Source organism: Homarus americanus, unplaced genomic scaffold (assembly GCF_018991925.1).
Source record: "Homarus americanus isolate GMGI-L3 unplaced genomic scaffold, GMGI_Hamer_2.0 scaffold34921, whole genome shotgun sequence".
Classification (NCBI taxonomy): domain Eukaryota; kingdom Metazoa; phylum Arthropoda; class Malacostraca; order Decapoda; family Nephropidae; genus Homarus; species Homarus americanus.
The window spans coordinates 19,077,247-19,098,671 of NW_024741901.1; the positions used below are offsets into that span (position 1 = coordinate 19,077,247).

The 21,425-nt window shown below is 36.5% G+C and overlaps 1 protein-coding gene across 3 annotated transcripts in view; it reads right to left on the reverse strand.

Moving 5' to 3' along the window:
* Positions 1–15,291: 15,291 nt before the first annotated feature.
* Positions 15,292–21,425, reverse strand: part of LOC121876188 (nucleoprotein TPR-like) — a 56,578-nt gene continuing 50,444 nt past the window's right edge. For all 3 annotated transcript variants that reach the window (XM_042381150.1, XM_042381149.1, XM_042381151.1), the window contains 4 exons: positions 19,982–20,098; positions 19,379–19,597; positions 17,541–17,756; positions 15,292–16,057 (listed from right to left, as the gene is read on the reverse strand). In XM_042381150.1, coding sequence (XP_042237084.1) covers positions 15,891–16,057; positions 17,541–17,756; positions 19,379–19,597; positions 19,982–20,098 — 719 coding nt within the window. In that variant the 3' untranslated portion in view covers positions 15,292–15,890. The remainder of the gene's footprint in view (positions 16,058–17,540; positions 17,757–19,378; positions 19,598–19,981; positions 20,099–21,425) is intronic.

The window sequence follows — 21,425 nt, forward strand, 5'->3', positions numbered from 1 at the left end:
ATGGTGCGCATTAGGTTGCTCTTATGTTATCTCTGACGTCATATGACTTATCGGACAGTGATTGGGCCATGCATCCTTACCACCCACGCATTCCCTCCGCCGCTAGCTGTGATTGGTCTAATGTAACATGACGTGCCCTGCCACCAGAGGATAGAAGTCACTGACCTATCCAGGACTGTCTTATTGTTCTCAGTTCTCCGCGTATACAGTTCTCTCTTGTGCCCGCTATTCCTCTCACAACTCACAATGGCTTCCGCGGGACCCCCACCACTAGAGAAAAACATTGAATTTCCTGGACCAAGCCATGATAATGTGAAGGAAATCATCGAGTTGAGGGAGAAAATTAAGCTCATCCTTGACAAAGACACAGTCAAGCATCGGTATGAAGTGTCTAATAACCTTATGTCGAAAGTTATGGAGTCGTATATCCAGATCTATCTCGACAACATCAATACTCGTCGTCAACGTAGTATTGAGTACTTCCTCGCCCGCAACCCACCACAACCACAGCCAGCCCAAGTCAGTGATAGTGATAGTGAGGATATGGACTTTGAGGGGTTTGTCTGGGAGGCCCTGCAAACCTCTGCGAGTAGTGAAAGTGATTCACCGGAGGGCAACTAATCTGCCCTCTGCCTCGGAACCAGCCCCCATCCATGTATGACGACCCATCTCTTCTACTAACGTAAGTGTTAAACCTTGATTTTTCTTTTACCTGGTGCAGTATATTATTCTCTTATTGATATTTATCTTCTATATTATGTGTGTGTCCATACCATCATAAAGTTAAGATAATATTTTTACTACAATGTACGTATTGTGTCGGCAAAAAGTGGAGTTTGGGGGTCGGCCCAGTCTCTGTTTCAATTAATCCCATATGTTCTGTTATTTCATTAACGCGTTTCTGGTTTTACGCAGTACTCCACGGGTTCAATTTACCTCGTAAATCCAGACTATACTGTACAGTATTCAGATACAATTTTTTATTTCTAGAGTTTAGTTAGCTTCAGTTACCCACTTTTAGCTGCTTTCAGTAACAGGCCTTTTTCCCTATCTGCAGGTGTGCCAGGAAGGTGTTATTCAAACATAGTTAGGATTCAGGTTATTATATCCAGCATGCAGTCTTATATTTTGCTTTTTAAAAATAATTTTCAGCCTGCTGGCCATGTGAAAAGATCCTTGCATGGATGCAATGTCTACCTGACTTGTCACCTTCCCATATATCTTTGTATCATCAGCAAATTTGATATATTTTCATCAATATTGTTATTGTAGATAATAAACAGGGTGGGCCCCAGGATAGATCCTCTTTCCATTCTGAATGTACTCCATTTATGACCACTCTTTCTGAGTGTTTAAACCACCCCAATATTTTGTCTCATTACATGCTAACTGGTGTACAGTGTTACATGATATATAACTTTTATCACAATTATATGTATGGTTGTGACCTGCCCTGACAATTTTCTTCTTATAAATTAAATATTGGTGATACTGTATTTGTATGATAATTTCAGATGCCTCGATAACCATTGATTTTTGTATGTGAGCCTCTTTGTATTTTGGCATTATTCTTTATGTTCAAGAACTTTTTAATGTTTGTAATTGTTGTTATACAAATAAAGTAATTTCATAACTTACTGTACTTGTGAAATTTATGCCATGTAGAAGTTAAATATGATCCTTTCATCATGCTGTCACACATACTGTACTGCGTACCAGTGTTTACCTTATGATACAAGTTGTACGTCCAGCCACAACACATCCAAACCGTGTTGTGTTCCTGTTTTGATATTAAATTTGGATATAGTATGTGTAATAGACATGTGCTTTAAACGTGTAATGAAGTAATATGTTATTTTTTTTTTATTATGATTTTCTGAATTATAATGAACAGCAATGAACTCTTGGCTTGTATCACAATTAAGCAGATAATTAAGTGTTCTTCCATTAACATTAGTTTTAAAATCAGACAAAGTACTGTAATCAGATAGGGAAACTAGATCACTTAATTTACTTTTGTTTTGAATTATTGAACATAAGTTTGTTAATAAATGGTACAATACTTATTAAAAATTTTAAATCTGTTATAGCTTTAAATAAAAAGATATTTAACTTACCAATGTTAAAGTAGAATGGAGTTTCTGCTTTTAAATAGGTTTCCCTCGTTATCCCCAAAATTGCTTATCTGAAAATTCAAATCACTTGTGCCAGACATAGCCTTTTCAGGAGTTATATTTTGTACAGTACTGTAGTACATATATACTATTCTGTAACCAAACTTAAGAAATTAATAAAGAACAGTACTACCAAGAAGACTACATGTAGTTTTAGGTAACTTGTCTGGAATAGGTCAGATATTTTAAATTGGGAAATATGTTTTCAAATACAGATTTAGATACTGTACTGTATACTGGGCAGGTACAGAAATAACATCAGTGAAAGGCAATAAAAGGGAAATTTATTTCATGTATATGTACAGCTGCTTTGTTTGAATAAACAAGGACCTAGTACTATCATACCTCTTTTAATGGACAAGATACATTCTTGAAGCTGGTCCACTAAGAGAAAAAATGGAAAAAGTTATGATAACATGGTGCTCATGGAGAAGTAGTCTTACTTAATAGCAAAATCAGTCAAAATGTTTAAATAATAATTAAATGTGCCAAAATAAGTCTTAAACATTAGATAAAGTTACAGTTGCTTATGAGTCTCCACTGCCATCTCTGTACAAAAAGTAATGTAGCAAGCCAACAATTCCAATGCAGCAATAATAAAACAACACAAATGGCTGCAGCAATCAGTATCGGTGACATTGCTTTACTTTGTTCAATTCAAATGAAGACTTTATTATCATCAATAATTTATGAAAGTAAATTTAATAATACTCACAACTTAATTTTTTTGGTAGCTTGTTATGTGGTTTACCACTGCTGCCTCGCTCCCACCAAGCACCTACTCCTTCTTCCTAGCATTGGTGGGAAACAGCAGCCACCCGTGAAGATGGGCTACGTTGTGGTCCATCCTCCTTCTTCAAAATGAAGGCATCAAGGATGACTGTCTCACCTTCCATTCTTCTTTTTGTTATCAAATATCATTTTAACAGTAGGGAAGCCAAGCCAACCAATAGATCCACATTGACCTAATGCTCGCCTGCCTCAACTCTTTCTATCACTTTCATTTTCACATCCATTATAATGACTTTCCTGAGTAACCAACACACTCAATTGCAGGCCATTTCCCAGACAAGATGGGCATAAAATGTTTACAAAGCACACGTACATAGCAAATATGAAAAGATGTATCGTGACACAACTGACACGAATCTTGGCGGGCTATTGTATACATTAGACCATCACTGCTTGTCTTAAGAGGGTGTAAACCACAAAGATGGCAGCAGACTTTATCATAGGTTCTTTTTTATTAATGTTTGAATTATTTTGTATTAATTTTTTTGAATGGTACTATATTTACTATTATAGTACAGTATACGTACTGTACTTTACCGTATTTATTATTTTTTTTCTGTCCTTTTAAAAAAAATATATTGGCCAAGGCTTTTTTTTAAAGTGGTATGATAGTACAGTATTGCAAAGGCTTGAACTGTTTAGGATATACCAGATAGTACTTACAGTACATAATGAAAATAAATACAAGTTCTGTACTGTATACCAGTAATGCCAATAAAGTATTACAAATACTGTACAGTAATATGTACAGTACTTGATTAATGTTCTGATTTTGTTCTTTTAATTCAGTGTAATTACTTTAACATTATTTTGATTAACCCGCAAAAGCTTGATAACATTTCAAAAATAAACTTTTAAACTTACTTAAAAAATCTACTGAGAAGGACAAGTTCTGGGATGAGCTAATGCATGTAGTGTAGGGGTTGGGTGAAAAGGAAACTGTAGTACAGTACACTGGACCCCGCACTACAGAATGGATGTGTTCTTGAGAAAGTGGCTGTATTGCGAATTTCCATAACGTGAACCAATTTTGCCCATATACTGTACTGTACTCCTATGTTAAAAGGGAAGATGCATTCACACGGAAATGTTTTTCAATAAACACAAGTCACAAAAACACTTATAAATGGAGATATATAATTTCTTAACACATATTAATTACAGTTTAGACATTTTATAATTTTACTTACCACAAATAATAGTACAGGGGGCCCCCAAGTTGACTGATTTTTATTTTGTGGTCTTCTATTATTTGCGGATGACACCCTGGATGTACCAAAGAATGTCTGTGGGTAGTTTTAAAGTTGCCAGCATTTTCACGGCTGGGACAGGGAGCCATTCGTTCTAGAGACAGTAATTTCATTTACCTGTATTGTAAATATGTGTGTGTGTAGACACACGCACACACAAAACACATACAAATACTGCAAATAATAATTTGAAAATCCTTTCACAAATAATCAGAAACAAATTTATTAAAAATGTGAGTCTACCCTCAAGTCCGTGCTCTAATACTTGATTAATAAAGCACACTTGAGGGCAGACTGTCACATTTTTTAAAAATTTGTTTCTGATTATTTGTGAGTGTATTTTCCCATTATTATTTATTTGTATGTGTTTTGTGTACAGTATGTGTCTACACACGTGCACGTATATACAATACAGGTAAAAGAAATAATTGTCGTAAGGGCAAACACATAAAGGGAATATACATTTCTTTGTACACAAGTAAATATATACACCCCCGTTCCCCCCAGTCCGCAAATGTTATTTGCGGATTTGGCGATTCACGGCCAATTTGAGAACCTAACCCCCGCGAATTTGGGGGGTCTCTTGTACTGTAAATGCATAAAAATACTTAACCCCTGGGTTTTGTGCTTTGGTAGGCATCCCTCCCCCTCCCCCCCCAAAATGGAGATACAGGTTGTACTTCTCTAGTCCGGCATTCTGTGGTCCGGAAATTCCCGCGGTCCGGAACGATTTTAGTTTGTCCAATAGGTAGACAGGCAGCTTTTTTTTTTTTTTTTTACTTATCTGAATTATTATTACAGGACTATTAAATTTTTGCCCCCAGGCCCCAATGTGGGTCAGTGACCTATGCCCGGGTGGGCTAATCCCCAAAAAAAAAACAGCCGCGGGAAATTAAGGTTTGTTTACATCCGGCAGTTCGGCTGCTCTCTGCTTGTCTATACAGAGTACAACATTTAACCCTTCAATATATATGAGCAGTAAATAAGTGTTGCTTTCATATTCTTATGTAGAGTAATGACGATATGTTTTCACGTGTGCGCATTTACATACGCGATCTCTCTTTTTTCTTTACCATTATCGTTAGCTACTTCTATTGTTCCATTTATTAACATTAAATAACATTACTTAAAACAACCATATTAATTTTACTACAGCTACAACCAAGGTCTTATTTTCTTCAGTTTTATATGTAGAACCAGTCAGTCACTGGCTTTGTAATCAACGAAAACAATGCTGTCATTTCCTCGTGTGTTTTAATATTCTATGTATTATTAATGAATTGTATTGCTCATTTTGCACATATAAACATTAATTCAATAAAAAAGACATTCAGTAATAAACAATAATGAATCTTTTATACAGAAGAGAAATGACGCTCTTTACACGATTATGCACGTCGTCTGCACGTTGGCGGGCCGTCGAAATTCAAGTTTCCACCGTCAAAATTTTTATTTATTTATTTTTTTGTGTTCCAATAAAATATGTTAAGAATTAAAAACTCGCGAAATTTGAGAAGCTACTATACGACATTTAACCCTTCAAAATGTCTTCAAAGAGACCATGATGCAGAGAAAGTGGCGCTAGTGCTTCCAAGCATAAGCACAAGTCACTATCTATCCAGGAAAAGGGTGAATTTCCATGGTCCGGCACCGGTCAGGTCCCGAGGTTGCCGGACTAGAGAGGTACAACCTGTATTGGGGAACATTTATAAAACAAATAAAAAGAAATTCTAGTTTTACAAACTCGCCATGCATGATGTAAACAAGAAATAAATAAATGTCCTTACCACAGGTTGGCAACACTGGGGTTAGGAAGTAGAGAATGTTTGTGAAGCAGTGTGTGTGTGTGTGTGTCATAGTAGGGATGAAGTAATCACACTAATTTGTTGACAGTATCAGGTACAGGACACTAAATTAGTGTCCTGTACAAGTCTTTTTACTATGTTATCACTATTTACACTATGCCAACCATTATTACTGCTCAAGGAATTGATCACAATACCTGTACAGTAAAGTATAACCTCAGATATTTGGCTTTTAACCATCTGGAGCTCTCAAACAACGGGCATTTTTTGGTGGGGTTAATTTCCATTAAGTAATTTTTAATCACATTTAAAACATCAAGAAAATTGGTTTGAAATTGGCCTTTTTGCCCATGGTTCCATTTCTGGCCACTAGAGGAGATGTGTGCGTAATCCTCCAAGTTGGCAAGACACACTGTGCGCTAGCACTCCAGTTCCGCTTAAATGAATGTTTGTGCCATGTAACCACTATCATCGCCTCATCCGTCCAGCATGCCTAAGCCAGGAGCTACAGCTAAGGGCAAATGCATTGTGCATACTCTAAAGCAGAAAATGGATATATGTGGAGAATGGCGAGAGTCGTCATGTGTTAATGGAAGCATGTAAGATTGGTTAGTCTACCCTGTATTTATAAGAGTAATTCTCAAGCATCCGGAAAAAAAACGATTACTATATGGCACACTCAATTCCCCGTGCATTCTGGATATTTAAGGTCTTACTGTACTAGACTTGTGCTTGCGGGGATTGGTAGCAGAATCACATGGTGAAGTGAGTCAAGTCCAAGGGCGAGATAACTACATCACATAAGCTGAGAAGGTTCTGAGAAGACTGGGAGGCTCTCATGTGTGAGTGAGTGAAAGCTAAATACCTACTTGGCAACATAATCTAGCCAGGCTCACCCTTTTTATTCAAATAGGCCCACAAAAGATCAAAACATCATGTAAAGTTATAGCAATGGGGTTAAGTTTTAGCAATGATGCTAAGTTTTTCTCCAGCATTAAACCTCCATAAAACATTGAGTTTTACATCCACTGTAATTCATTTACGTGCTCGTTTAGGTGTATTTCTTATACTTGAACTTGCTGGCCTTTTTGCAAACATCTTAAGGGGAAATATACTTCAGTGTGGAAAATTTTTCAAAGAACAACAGCTAGACGCAGAGGCCGACTGTAACTGACCCGCTCCCAGATTCAAAACAAAGCCTGGCACCAAGATCATTGACTTGCACAAACCATTTGAATTCCTTAAAATACATACAGTAAACCCTTGATAACTCAGCACATATGGGGCCCTGGCCTTGCCGAGTTATCCAAAATTCCGACTTATCGAGGCACTTTCCACCTTCTACAAAAATATAACAATAAAAAATTATTGACCCATATATGTGTGAACATAATTACTTAATGTTAAAAAGTAACACTTACCAGCACTGCAGGCAAAGAATGAAGCATCATAGTAGGTGACACAGATGCATGGTAGGTGATACAGAGGCATGGTAGGTGACACAGGCATGGTAGGTGACACAGAGGCATGGTAGATGATGCAAGTGGCCAGATATGCCGAGATTTTCCCAGATGATTGTATATAACTATGCATTTCCAGAGTTATACTATAATACATTCCAAGACCATATTCCTGCTGACTTTAAGGAAATTCCGAGTTATCGAGGGTTTACTGTATAAGATTTTGGTTATCCTTTTTTATCACTGTGATTAACCCTCAGATGTTGGGCTAGGAGAAATTTCACTACCCCTCACAGATGGGTTATTTTGGAAAACTGAAAAATTTATCAAATGGAATTGATATACCGTATATGGCAGCGTATAAGTCGACCTTTGAAGCCAAATTTTTAGTGTCCAAAGTTAGGGGGTCGACTTATACGATGGGTATAAAATGATAACCTCTAAAATCATGACCGTAAGTGAGAGTATTTCGTATTACAACCTTCATATTTACCTTTAATATAATTGCTCTATTTCTATTATGGATGATATAAAGTTTTTCTCAGTAATTTTATTTAAACACCTTTTGTTATTGATGGCTGTGTGTGTGGACTGAGCAGGAAGTCAACTGAGTTCAGTGTTGTGATTGTTGGGTCAGTGACTAATGACTTTGTGTGACATCCTGTATAGAGTGGCTTGTTTGACTGTTTACCTGTTTATGTATGTGTTTTGATGGTTGACTTGATCCTTCACAACACTTGACAGCTGCTGGAGTTGGGGAGTCGACTTATACGGTAAGTATATCTCTATGACCAAATTTTTTTGCTTGAAAAGGGGGGTCGACTTATATGCCGCCATATATGGTATGCAGTATACTGTATATCATTCAATTGGATTTTATACTGTTGTATATAGATTGCAAAACTCATAATAAAAATCTCTCACTCTCCTTTGGGCGTAAAAATGCAGTAAAATAATGGCCGTGACATCATCAAATGTAGCGATGTTGTGGGATCTACCGGTAATGGCTGCTTTGCTAAGCATCACCAATTTTGTGATATTTCCGCAACACCCAGGAGGTAGACTACCAGCTACATTTTTTTAAATTGTGGTAACCCTAGTAGGTCTACACTTTCTGATGGAGAAAATTAATATTTTCAGGACAAAGTAAACAGAACAAAATATTGTAACAAGAGAGTTGCAATTACTATGAAAAGAACAAACAAACGTCCTCTCAATAATATTTTAGTTTTATATTCTTTACTATTCATACTATGATACTCTATAATATTCACAAGCACACATTGCGACTAAACATTCCAACTAACAAGTTGAAACTGTTAACATTTACTTTTATGCTCTCGTATACACTGTTGGCAAATACTGGGAATGTACTGGTTCCAGACTGTATCTGCATCTGTGCCAGTGTTGGTCAATTCTGATCTTTGAAAGAGGTCACTTTCAGTGCCATCAGAAAACTCTCTGGCAGATTGTACCAAGAGTTTACAATTTTCACTCCAAAAATAATTGTCCTCACAATTTTCTGGACCTGTGGCTTCTTCAACGCCAGCTCCAGGTATGGACACACGACCGAGTACAGTACAGTAGTGCCCTCTGAGATGTTTGTAAACTTCAATTTAGTTACCCCTTGCCTACCTATAGTATAAGCTAGGCAGTTGGAGGCAATCTAATCTCTCTGGGTAACAGAGGTGCCATAGCATAGCACCAGTCTGGTGGCCTTTGGAAATTTTCAATCAACTGACTGTCTCTAGCATATCTTGGGGACCAGACTGGGTGATAGTACTCCAAACAGGGAAGCATCTCACTCTTGAAGAGCGTCACAAGGGACGGACAGTATAGATACCTGAATGACCTTCTTAAGAGACCTACTAGTTTAGTTGCTTGATTCACCTTCTCACAATGGCCCAAGAAATTCAGTTCGTTGTCAACATACACACCCAGAAATTTTCACATTCGGTCTCTGTTAATGCTGTTTCTTTGTCTCATTGGGACATGTGATGTGCCTCCTTACTGTTGGTATGACCTAAGTGCATTCTCTTACACTTTGTGACACTGAATCTAAACAACCATTTCTTTGACCACTCTTGAAGCTGATAAGAGATCTTTCCATAGCTCTTCACAGTCCATTTGGTTCTTAGATTTCCCTGAATAACTTGGCATGTCATTTATGAAACAAACAAACAAACAATGGGCCCAGTACACTGCCCTGTGGTATCCTGCTTGTCACGGGTGCACATGATGAATTTATGCTGTTAATTACCGCACACTGCTTGTGGACATGAAGAAAATCTCTGATCCATGCTAGGACATTTCCCCGACTCCCATACCCTTCCAGCTTAATTTTCAGCCTTTTATGAGGTACACTGTCGAAAGCCTTGGCAAAATTCAGATACACTATATATATACTGTATTGTCAATATTGCCACCCTGTTCCAGAATTTGAATTCCAGCAGGAGCATCCCATCTTAAAATCATGTTGGCAGTCCTCTACAAGGTTGTTTCACAGTACAGTAGATGTTCCATCATGGCATCTCTTATAATGCTCTCTAGTTATATCAGAGCACTCGTCACACAAACACACTTGCACGCACTGGCTCACATATACACACACAAATACACATATACTATACAACACACACACACATACATCAGAGATGAAGACAGCACGAGTCATAAAATGGCAGGATGAACATCACCCATATTGTGATTTTTTCCACAGCACCCGTGAGGTAAATCACAAACTGCGTTTTTTTTTTATTGTGGTATCCCCAGTAGGCCTAATCCACATTTCTAAATCACACTTACTTTTTTTATAAATAAACAAATTTCTCTTCAAAATGGTAATATACACACGAGCTTTTCTTTTTATAATGATATACTGTACTGTACACTAAAGACTATAATTTTTTGTTTTAATTAAAATTTTCAATATTTCTTCAAACTGATAATCATGGTAGCATTCACCAGCATGCAATGCTACTTGGCATTCTTGACAGCAGGTTGAAACTAACTTCTACCTGATTAGCTGCCGTGTTGTACGAGCACACACCTCATTGACCTACCCTCCTCATTTGCGTAGGTAGTGATGTGTGATCCATACTGTAGCGCCAAGCCTACCTTGACTGCGAGTAGCTTGTGCTCTTCAATCTGTTGTGACTGCAGTGTGCCATATCCTTCTAATAATTGTTCAACACCACGGCAAAACACATGAAATACTTTCTTGCCCGTGTTTCCTCTGAACATGCAGTTGCTCTTGTAAAGGCTCCTGTCAACCAGTTGCAGAAGCATTTTCTTGAATTACTTCAAGTATTTTCTGACAGTCTATGGAACCAATCATCAGATATTTTCAATTCGTTCTCGTGTGAAAATTAACTTTGCCTGTGTCCTTTTTCTCGCCTTTGTGGGTAGTTGTCCAGAAATAAACATCAAGTTTATCATGGTATTCCACATCCAAAATCTTCTCCGACTTTTGCAACTGAACTTCACCACTCACCATTGTGAACTTTGATATATTCTTCCTGTTCACTCTCATTGTACCAACTGTACTTGTGAAATTTTCAAGTATTTACAAAAATGGGGCTTGTGTATTAACTATCCGTATGCAGAATGTGTCCTTTTCCATGAGCTTTTTTACCATTGCAACAGTAGAACCATGAGGATCTTTAGCTGGTATGTCCACATCAGTTGCTGTATAACAAATTATATCCAAAATAATTCCAGATTCATAATCACAGAAAAAAAAATGAATCAGAATCTGTGGCATTTTGATAGTATTTATTGGTGGAAAATTAATCTACCACAAAATAATACCAAGCTGTCATCAATAACAAGTTTCTGAAATAGGTTTGAAACCTTTGCAAATCTGTCCTCAACATAAAAAAATTACACAATTTATATAAGCAATCATTTGGCTGAGGTAGTTGGTTGCTGGAAAAGTGTACAAACCTCACATGTTCAGAAATTTATCACATGCCATGTACATACTGAAGGCTGGTGTACCAATGAGTGTATCAAGCATCCAGTTTTCTCTGAAATCATGTTTCTTAGTATAAGTGGCATCAGTAAAACTACCTGTAATGCTTACCAGACAAATTTCCTGAGGTGTCGTATCATACCACTTCTGCACATGTGGACTCACTCACAGTGACATCATGTGTGCTGTTATACCATTCATGGAAATCATTTGTTTCCTTCACAATCATATTCACTATATCTATGGCCATTAATTGTAAAAAAATAATAGACATATTCAGTCTTCTGAAATTTGATAATTCTGACACATTTCTGGTGTTGATGGATTAAAATTGGGAATGGTTGGCACAAAATCTCTCCCTTCACTCTAAACAAAAGCAAAATTTGTACTGTCCTGGTGTACAGTATTAGCTGGTGGTGAATTAGGGTCACTTACTTGGGTAGTGTGCAGCCATTGTTTGTCCTGGTGCAGCACTCAATATTCTCCTCCTCTGAGGAATTACTTTTATCTTCATCCTCTGGTTCCCACTCACTGTCACCATATCCACTAACATGTCAGTCCTACCCAACTCATAATCAATTTCTTCAGTAGAAATGCTATTTCTACTCCACTCCAAACTAGCTCCCACAAGGGAAGGAGCCTACTGTAGTGATACTGTAGTAGGCTTAAAATGGTTGCTATGCAGATGCCTGGTGGGCTAAGTGTGAAAAATTTTACCTGAGACAATTGAAAAATGCCTTGTAGTCATATGATTATGCCTGGCAGTTGTCCTATGATCATATGATTTCACCCGACGTTTGAGGGTTGAAAAAATTTAATATTTTTTGTAAAATTCCATATGGGCAAATTTTCATTCCGTATCCTGATTTTAGTGGCAGTGATTTACAATGTCCGTAACGGCGAATTTCCATAACCAGAATTCCCGTAACATGGGGGTCCAATGTACTGTACAGTGGTCTCTCGGGTAACAAACACAATTCGTTTCAGAAGGTCGTTCATTGACCGAAACCATTGTTTCAATGGGATTTTGGGTAATTGGTTTCAGCTCACCGAAAATTACATACAAAGTAAAAAAAAAAATACAGTAAAGTATACTTACTTTGAGGTGTGTATGTAGAAGGTTCCTGGTTGATGATAAAGATGATGATGGGAATTAGAAGTGGGGGTGGAGGAGAATGGAGAAGAAAAGGAAGTGGGATGGAAGAGAAATCACCCCATGCTTGATGCTTCACCCATAAAATTTTAAGTTCAGTAGGTGTAATTCAAGATTATTTTCTTTAAATCAACACTGCACTGCACTATATATTGTCAATATGTTAAATAAATTTCAGAATGACCAATAATTGTAAAGTAAAAACGTAAAAATACTCTGTGTTCAAGAGACCCACAAGCAAGATGTTTCCTCCACTGAACAGATGAAAACTGAGGCCTTGGTGGGTGAGTGAAGTGGCTGATGGGCGTATCAAAAACTAGTTCCCTGTACTGCAATTATGTTAAATAAGTGTTAAAATGACTCAAAATTTTAATATAAAACTTGGAAAATTATTAAATAGTACAATCTTCTTGATATTTACTCCAATTTTAACGAATGTAAGCCCAAGAACCGATTTCTGTATTGGCGGACTAATCTTTCAGCTGGTGAGCAAGCCAAAGCATGTCGAAACATTTTCGTAAGAATTTCGTTAACTGAATTTTTGTTCGTTAACTGTTATGAAGATTCTTATGGAAGGTAATTCGTTAACCGAAATTTCGTTAACCGAGGAACCACTGTACTGGGTGGTGATCTAAATGGTCAGTCATGTTGGAGTACACACAGAAAGTAATACAGAAATATGGAAGGAGAAAGAATACATGATTTTTGGGATGCCCTGAACAAGGTTGTATGCAATACATTTAATGAGGCAAGTAGGCTGATTATGTACGAGTCAGGTGACACAAAACCTAGATTGACCACATTCTTGTCAAGAAATCAGATAAGAAGCTTATTAGGGATGAAAATGTCATAGCAGGGAAAGAATGCACCCTGCAACAAAGATTGCTTGTGTGTGCTATGTAGCTTAAAAAGTGCAGCAAAAGGAAGGTGTATGTTCCAAGGAGAGTGTGGAAATTGATGGAACAAAATATGAGAGAAGCATTCTATGCAGAGATGAGAAAAGTGGAAACAACCAGCGAAAGTGTGACGGGTAATGTGAGATGTTGGGCCAAAATGTGAAGTACTGTATGTTCTGCCGAGTCCAGCTGAAGTGTGCGGCTGGACGAAGTGGCCAGCCAGGCATGCAGTAACATGGTGGTGGAACAATGGAGTGGATAAAGTGATAAGGGGGAAAAGAAGATTGTACATATAAGGCCTGGAAGGTGGGTAATGACAAAGAGGAGTACATATCTGGAGGCCTGCACAGGGCCATAGAAGAGGTTTATAAGGTTAAAAAACATGAAAAAGATGCATTCATGGATATGCTGAATAATACAGACACAGGAGGTGAGGTGTTCAGAATAGCCAGACAAATAGTGGGTAGAAACAAGGATGTTGTTGGCAAGCAGTGCATAAGAAATGACCATGGTAATGTGGTTGTTGATGAGGAAATCAAGGTTGCCTGGAGTAAATACTACAATTGACTGCTTAATAAGGAGAACTGTACTATAAATAGGATAGAAAGTCTCAGAACAGTAAAAGTAGTAAAGTGATCTCCAAAATCAATTTTGAAAATTTACAGTCGATATGTATTTACACAGCAATGTGTGTTTCAGTGCATGTGAAGGAATGTAAATAGGGCCTCTCATGGGCTAGAACTGCCATTTAATACTACAGCAGATTTCATTATTATACAGTACAGTACAGTGGTCCCTCGATTAACGAACACAATTGGTTCCAGAGTCTGTTGTTAACCGAAAATTTCATTAACTGAATCTATTATTTCAATGGGATATTGGGTAACTGGTTACATCTCACAGAAAAAAGTATAAGTACAGTAGGGTACTGTACAGTATACTGTACAATAATAAATAAAAAACAATAGAATACTGTACTGTATTTGAACTTACTTTGAGGTGTGTATGTCATATTCCCGGCAGCTTTGTTTACATGTCAAACGGCTGATTGTAGAGGCAGTTGATGATGACATGCCATATTCTTTACAGAGTGCATTGGTTCTAATGCCTTCTTCGTGTTTCATAATAATTTCTGCACTGTATATTATCAATATTTTAACTAAATTTCAGAATGACCAATAATTTTAATGTAAAAATGCAAAAATATTCAAGAGACCAACAAACTCAATGTTCACTCTACTGTAAACTGAGAAGCGTTGGTGGGCGATTCGATCAGCTGAATGACACACAAAAACTGTTCCCTGTACTGTATATATTATCAATATATTAACTAAATTTTAGGATGACCAATAATTTTAATATAAAAAATGCATAAAATTCAAGAGCACAACTTTCTTGATATTTACTCCACTGGAAATGAATGTAAACATAGAACCAATTACTGTATTGGCGGCCTAGCCGATCAGCTGATGCGCACAACAAAGCACGTTTCTCGTAAGGCTGTCATTAATCAAATTTTTGATTGTTTATGGAACTGAAAATCCTTATGGGAGCTAATTCGTTCACCGAAATTTTGTTAATTGAACCATTCGTTAATCGAGGGACCACTGTATACTGTATTGAATAGAAATAAAATTTTGAAGACAAATATGGATAAGTTTGTATACTCCCACCTACAGTATAAACTTTATACTGGGGGCGAGTACTGTAGTTTGAAGGGTGAGGAGAAAGGACTGGGAAAATTATTTATTACAAATCTGTATTGTAGGTGAAATTATTCTTGTAAAATTTCAATTTCTTTTTATTAATTTGCATGTCAACTGCAGCTACAGTAAAGATACTTAAAAATATCCCCCAAAATTAAATATTTATAAACTTTTCTTATAAAGAAGAACTTAAAAAGAAAATATGCAACTGTATTATTTAATTAAGAACTTGACAAGCAAGGACTTAAGTCATGGGTAAATAAAGAAAAAGAAAAGGCAAACAGAATTGTATACTCAAGCTTTTTTCAAAGACCTTTTAAAAAAAAATTAAATTCACATTTATCATTCATAACACTTTGGGGAATCTTGAAGTACAGTACAATACTTACATGTAACACTTTTTGTGATCTGTCCACATCATAGAAACGCACAAGACATGTATTGCTGTATATTATACTTAAGCTTTTATCCGGTACAGCATTAGTCACAATGCATTTATTTACTTTAACATTCTTTAAGATAAGAAAATAGGAAAAGCTCCTTTTATCACTTGAACTGTAACAAAAAAATTAATGAAATACAGCATGGAAGCTTTTTATGCAAATAAATTATAAAAAATACACTCAAGCACTATATATATCTTCATTTGCACTTAAATTTTATAAAACATCTCCAAAAGCTTTACATTGGGGAACCCCGTGGGAAAGGTCCAGGACGTGATCTTCTAGCTCGCTGTGGTCCACCACGCATGAGAAAAGGTGCATGCATTAAAGGATTAAATCCTCGGCCACCCATGGCAGGAGTTCTCAGAAGCCCTCTTCCTCCACGACTCATTGACAAACCACGACCTAAGGATCAGGCGCTAGATTACCAACCGGAGCACATAAAAAAAAAAAAAAAAAAAAAGACTATACACAAAGATGATGAAAAGGTTAATATTGAAGGGGTAAAAATTTTGAATGTAAAACCATAAAAAAGTGTAAAGAGAACTTCAACAAAGAGGACAATAAAAAAAAAAAGGAGGGGGAGGGTAAAAACATATCAGGATAGTAGCACCATTTAATGCAAGGTGTGTTTAACGTACTGCCCAAAACATCTTGAAATTGGGAGGGGGTGTTAATAATCCACTTTTACCCTATGAATGAGGGTCAAACTTCTTTTCACGGACTTCACTCAGATAACATGTATTTTTGAGGGCTAATTTTTTAATCTGCTTAGTTCCCTTTAACCGTTTCATTACTGAGTTCAATATTCAATAATTTATATGGTTAATGCCAAGTGATATGTACAGCACATAGACCCCCTCATACCCAAGGGGTTAAACAGCATTCATGAAACTTTCACATATGTGTCCGTACTCAAACTGCTACCCTTGGTCTACACGAGTCCTTGCTCTACACATCCTTTTCATTAGAATTGTTTATTAAGCAACCAAGTTGTCTATTATCAACTAGTCCAGACTGGGCAACACATTATATATATATATATACTGTATATATATATATATATATATATATATATATATATATATATATATATATATATATATATATATATATATATATATATATATATATATATATATATATATATATAATAACAACAATAATTATAAAGGACCATAAATAAATAAAAAATAAAAAAAGATCGATAGTGAGAAACTGTATACAGTATGTATGTTGTGTTTTCAAATTAAAAGAAACAATTGAAACCCTGAAATTGAGGCAGAAAGTCAGATCAGCAACCTGGGACTTGGTCACAATTTTCGTGATGCCATATGGCAGCAGGGTCTACCATTAGACAACACATTATGCTTCCAATATCTTCCCAGGCGGTAGTACCTCCCTGTTTGGTAGCTTATTTTCCTTAAATTATTAGATTAGTACTCATAATAAGCTATATTATGTCTATGTGGTGTAATCAATAATTACACACACCTACACTTTACTTGGGTATGTTGAAATCCTGTCTCTCACTTGATGTCAAATCCATGGCACACACACAGAAGATAATGGCAAGCCGGTGTAATTTTTGTCTATTCTTTCAAGCCTTTTTCAATTTAAAACTATATGGTAAACAACAATAACAATTGCAAACCCACATTTGCCCTTCATTCTTACTGGTGTAAGAGATGTGTTCTACTATGGAATTCCCCTTCCACAAAAAGGTTCCAATTCTGTATTATGTCAGTCACTTCTCACAAGATAGCACCATTGCCTATCATCAGTACTTTCTACCCTAAATCTACCACCATCTCACCATGCATAAAGCACATTTCCTAAAATAATGTAGGCTATTATATAGTGCTATTGCCAGAGAATAACAACTTACCCCTATGAATTCTCCGAGGAGATTCATCCCAAGTAATGGGTGTAATTCTTCGTTGCTGAGAGGAAGATGGTAAAGAGCTGGGTGTGGAGGATGGTACACTAGAAACATCCTGAGCTGGTTGACTACTGCTATCACCGCCAATTCTCTCCTCCGCTTCACCTGCTTGTCTGTTTGCTTCTGCCTCTTCGCCTTCATCATCCTCTTCCAAGTCAATCACTGTAAATGATAAAGATAGGAGGTACAAATACTGTATTGTATTTGATTATGGACTTGACTTACAACTAATGCTATGAATTGCTTATAGAGAAGTTGCTGTTAAATTGGAGTTGACAGGAGACAATTAGCGACTGATGCTGTACTCAGCATGTTTACAAAACGTGTGTTCAGATGCAGCTCAAGTCATGAGTTACTGGTAGGTACTAATATGGTGAAGGGATTACATTTATAGATTTAGGTATGCTATATTAATCATCTTAAACTTTGTTATATATTAAGTATTGATAATAATTTACAACTTAATTATTTACAAAAGAAATATGAAGAGAATGTAACCATAAATTACTCCATAATAATATGAACTCGTTATAAACAATGGTAATGCAGATTGCTGACAAATATTTGGTTAGACTTAAAATTGATGTTGCAAACTTCTGAATTCCCATTTTCTGATGCAGCAGCCAATGTCATTTGTACAAATGTGGTTAATTCTGTTAACTTTGAATGTGATAATACCCAAGTGTTGCACTACTATACCAGACTTTAACAAGCTAGTTCCAGCACCATATTAATGGATACCAATGTATGGTGTCAAGGGCTACCATCCTCTGACCTTAAAATTCCATCTACCAACCTTTGAGATAACCATCAGCCAAGCACTGACTGAGTGAGGTCCACACCAGGTGTATCACCAACATTCTGGCATGCTGTTACAATCACTACAGCATTATTATATTTATACAGTATAATGTTTTTCTTATTGAAAGTTGAATGGCATTATTATATCCAGACAGCATATGCTGTAGTATAACTTGAGGCCACTAAATATCATCCTAAACTATTGATCCCATTAATCACAGAAAATGTTTTAACATCTTAAAATTTAAAAAGGAGATACTACAAATGGTCTGTTATTCATCATATACTGTAGATGGTGTCTATAACTGCTGTATAATATTATATATTTTAATATGTAAAAGCTGCACAATGAGCTCTGCAGTCAACCTACCGATGAATTAGTTTTTTGGCCAAGTTTTATATTTCTTTCCCAAAGTGAGGAAAATACAGTAAGTAGTTATGTAGGTAGCCCATGTAATACTGTATTATGAGATGTTGGGGAGAGGGATAAAGGTTTGATTCACCTAACCCCAAGTGATGATCAATGCTTTATTATTTAAAGAAAAATCTACATTAACAGAGCCCACAGAGATATATATTGTACATTTGTGAACAAGTTTAAAAATTTACTAAAAAGAGAATGTCTGTGAATACAGACGAGAAGGGACATATTTTCAGGAAAGAGTCTAAGTCATTCTAAAAAGAAAGTTAAAAGTAAAAAGACAAGTAATATTCACACTTCCTTCATGTATGGTATTACATGGAATTGGGCTAAGAGTAAGGTAGTGTTGTAAGAAATGCAGTAGGTATGTATGTACAGTCCCCTTCACTAGTGCATTTACAGGGACTCATCATATAAACATTACACAAATCATTATCTTGGAGATATTTGTTTTAACACTGTTTTAATTTGATTCCAGAATATTTTTACTAGTGCCAGTTTCCTTCTGTCAAATGTAAACAAACACTCCTGTAAATGCACTAGTGAAGGGGACTGGACATACCATCATCATCAGCTTCAGCTCCAGCATCATCATCCTCTTCATCTTCTACATCTTCTCCAACTTCTGCAGCCATGGAGTCAGCCTCAGTAAAATTCTCTTCTGAGTCTTTTGAGTTTTCTTCATTAGATTGCTCAGCTTCTGTCACCATGACTGTGGGTGGTTCACGGTGCATTGCATCTCCTTCACTAGTGCTTACACCTCCCTCAGCCCCTAAATCAGCTGGACCAGAATAAAGAGCTTGTGAAAACACACAACAAAGAGTAAAGAGATGAATACAAGATGCACTAATTTATATATCTGTAGTTTAAAATGTGCACAATTTACTTTTATCACCCAAATTTTGTTTATGCTGTACCAGGCTATGGCCCTAAACTGCCTAAGTTTCAATTTCCCTGAATCCTAACCGAAAATTTATGACAAATATAATACATGAGTCAAGTTGTAGATATGTAGCTCCTAAAATGTCTATCTTCACAAAGGAGATGTATTCAAAAGCTGAAACACACAAACTTGTTGATGTACATGGGGATTGCTTTTTATTCCCCTCTCCTTTGAATGAGATTGACAAACAGATATATAAACACACACACACACACACAGTACCTGTTGGGGAACGGTGGAGAGGGGTACTTGGTTGAGATCTGTTGCCTTCGTCCAACTGCCCCAAGTCAATTCGGGTATCATCAATAAGGCCACCCTCAGCCATTTGTGCTAAGCCACCTGACAATAAAATACATTAGATGTTGAAGTCTTTAGTAATTATATCTATACTTTTTTAAATTAAATAAAATCCTCATGCTCTACAAACCACTGTATAATCTTACATAATTATTATTAATTTTTTTTTTTTATGCATTTTATTTTATTTTTTTCTTACAGGAAGAGCCCACCCGGGCACAGGTCATCGACCTACAACTGGCCGGGGGGGATAAAGAGTAAAAAGAAATTAAAAACAAAAAACAAGAGAAAAAGACTTAATTAATCTACATCACGAAGATGCAGGAAAACCAGCTTTTTGAAGTGAGACAGATTGTAAGTGTATGGAAGCACAGAAGAAGGCAGAGCATTCCACAGTTTGGCTGTTAGGAAAGAAAGATGTACTATAATGGGTTTTTCTAGTGTGACCGATATCCACACAGAAACAGTGGGCACCATGGGCAAGAAGAGTGTTATGAGCCGACAGCCTTGTCGACGGTACAAAGGATGCTAAATCCACCGAACATTGCCCATTAAAGTACCTGTAAAAGAGAGAGTGAAACAACATTGTGGTGAAGAGAAAGGGAAGAGAGATTATCAAATAAAGGAGGAGAGTTAATAAGACAAAATGCCTTTGATTCCACCCTATCTAGCAGATGAACAGAAGAAGAGCCACCCCAAATATGAAAGCAGTATTCCAAGTTAGGACGAATGAATCCCTTATAAACTTGAAGCAACGAAAAAAATTTGGTTAACGAATTCCTTATGAATTTTTCCCAATATGTTTTCGCCTGCTTTCACCTACTCACCAGCTGTAGTATTAGTCCGCCAATACAGTAATTGGTTTTAGGGCTTAAATTCGTTACCATTTGAGTAAATATCAAGAAGGTTGTACTATTCAATAATTTTCCAAGTCTAATATTAAAATTTTGAGTAATTTTAACAATTACACATATTTAACGTAATTGAAGTACAATACAGGGAACTAGTTTTTAGCGCGCCAAACAGTCACTTGACTCACCCAGAATGGCGTCAGTTTGTGTCTCTGCTCAGTGGAGGAAGCATCTTGCTTGAGACTCTCTTGAACATAAATTATTTTTACAGAACAATTATTGGTCATCCTGAAATTTATTTTACATATTGACAATATATAGTGCAGTGCAGTGTTGATTTAAAGAAAATAATATTGAACTTAAAATTTTATGGGTGAAATGGCGGCATGAAGCATGGGGTGATTTCTCTTCCACTCCACTGCCTTCTCTTCTCCCTTCTCCTCCACCCCCACTTCTAATTTCCATCATCATCATCAACCAGGAGCCTTCTACATGCACACCTCAAAGTAAGTGTGCTT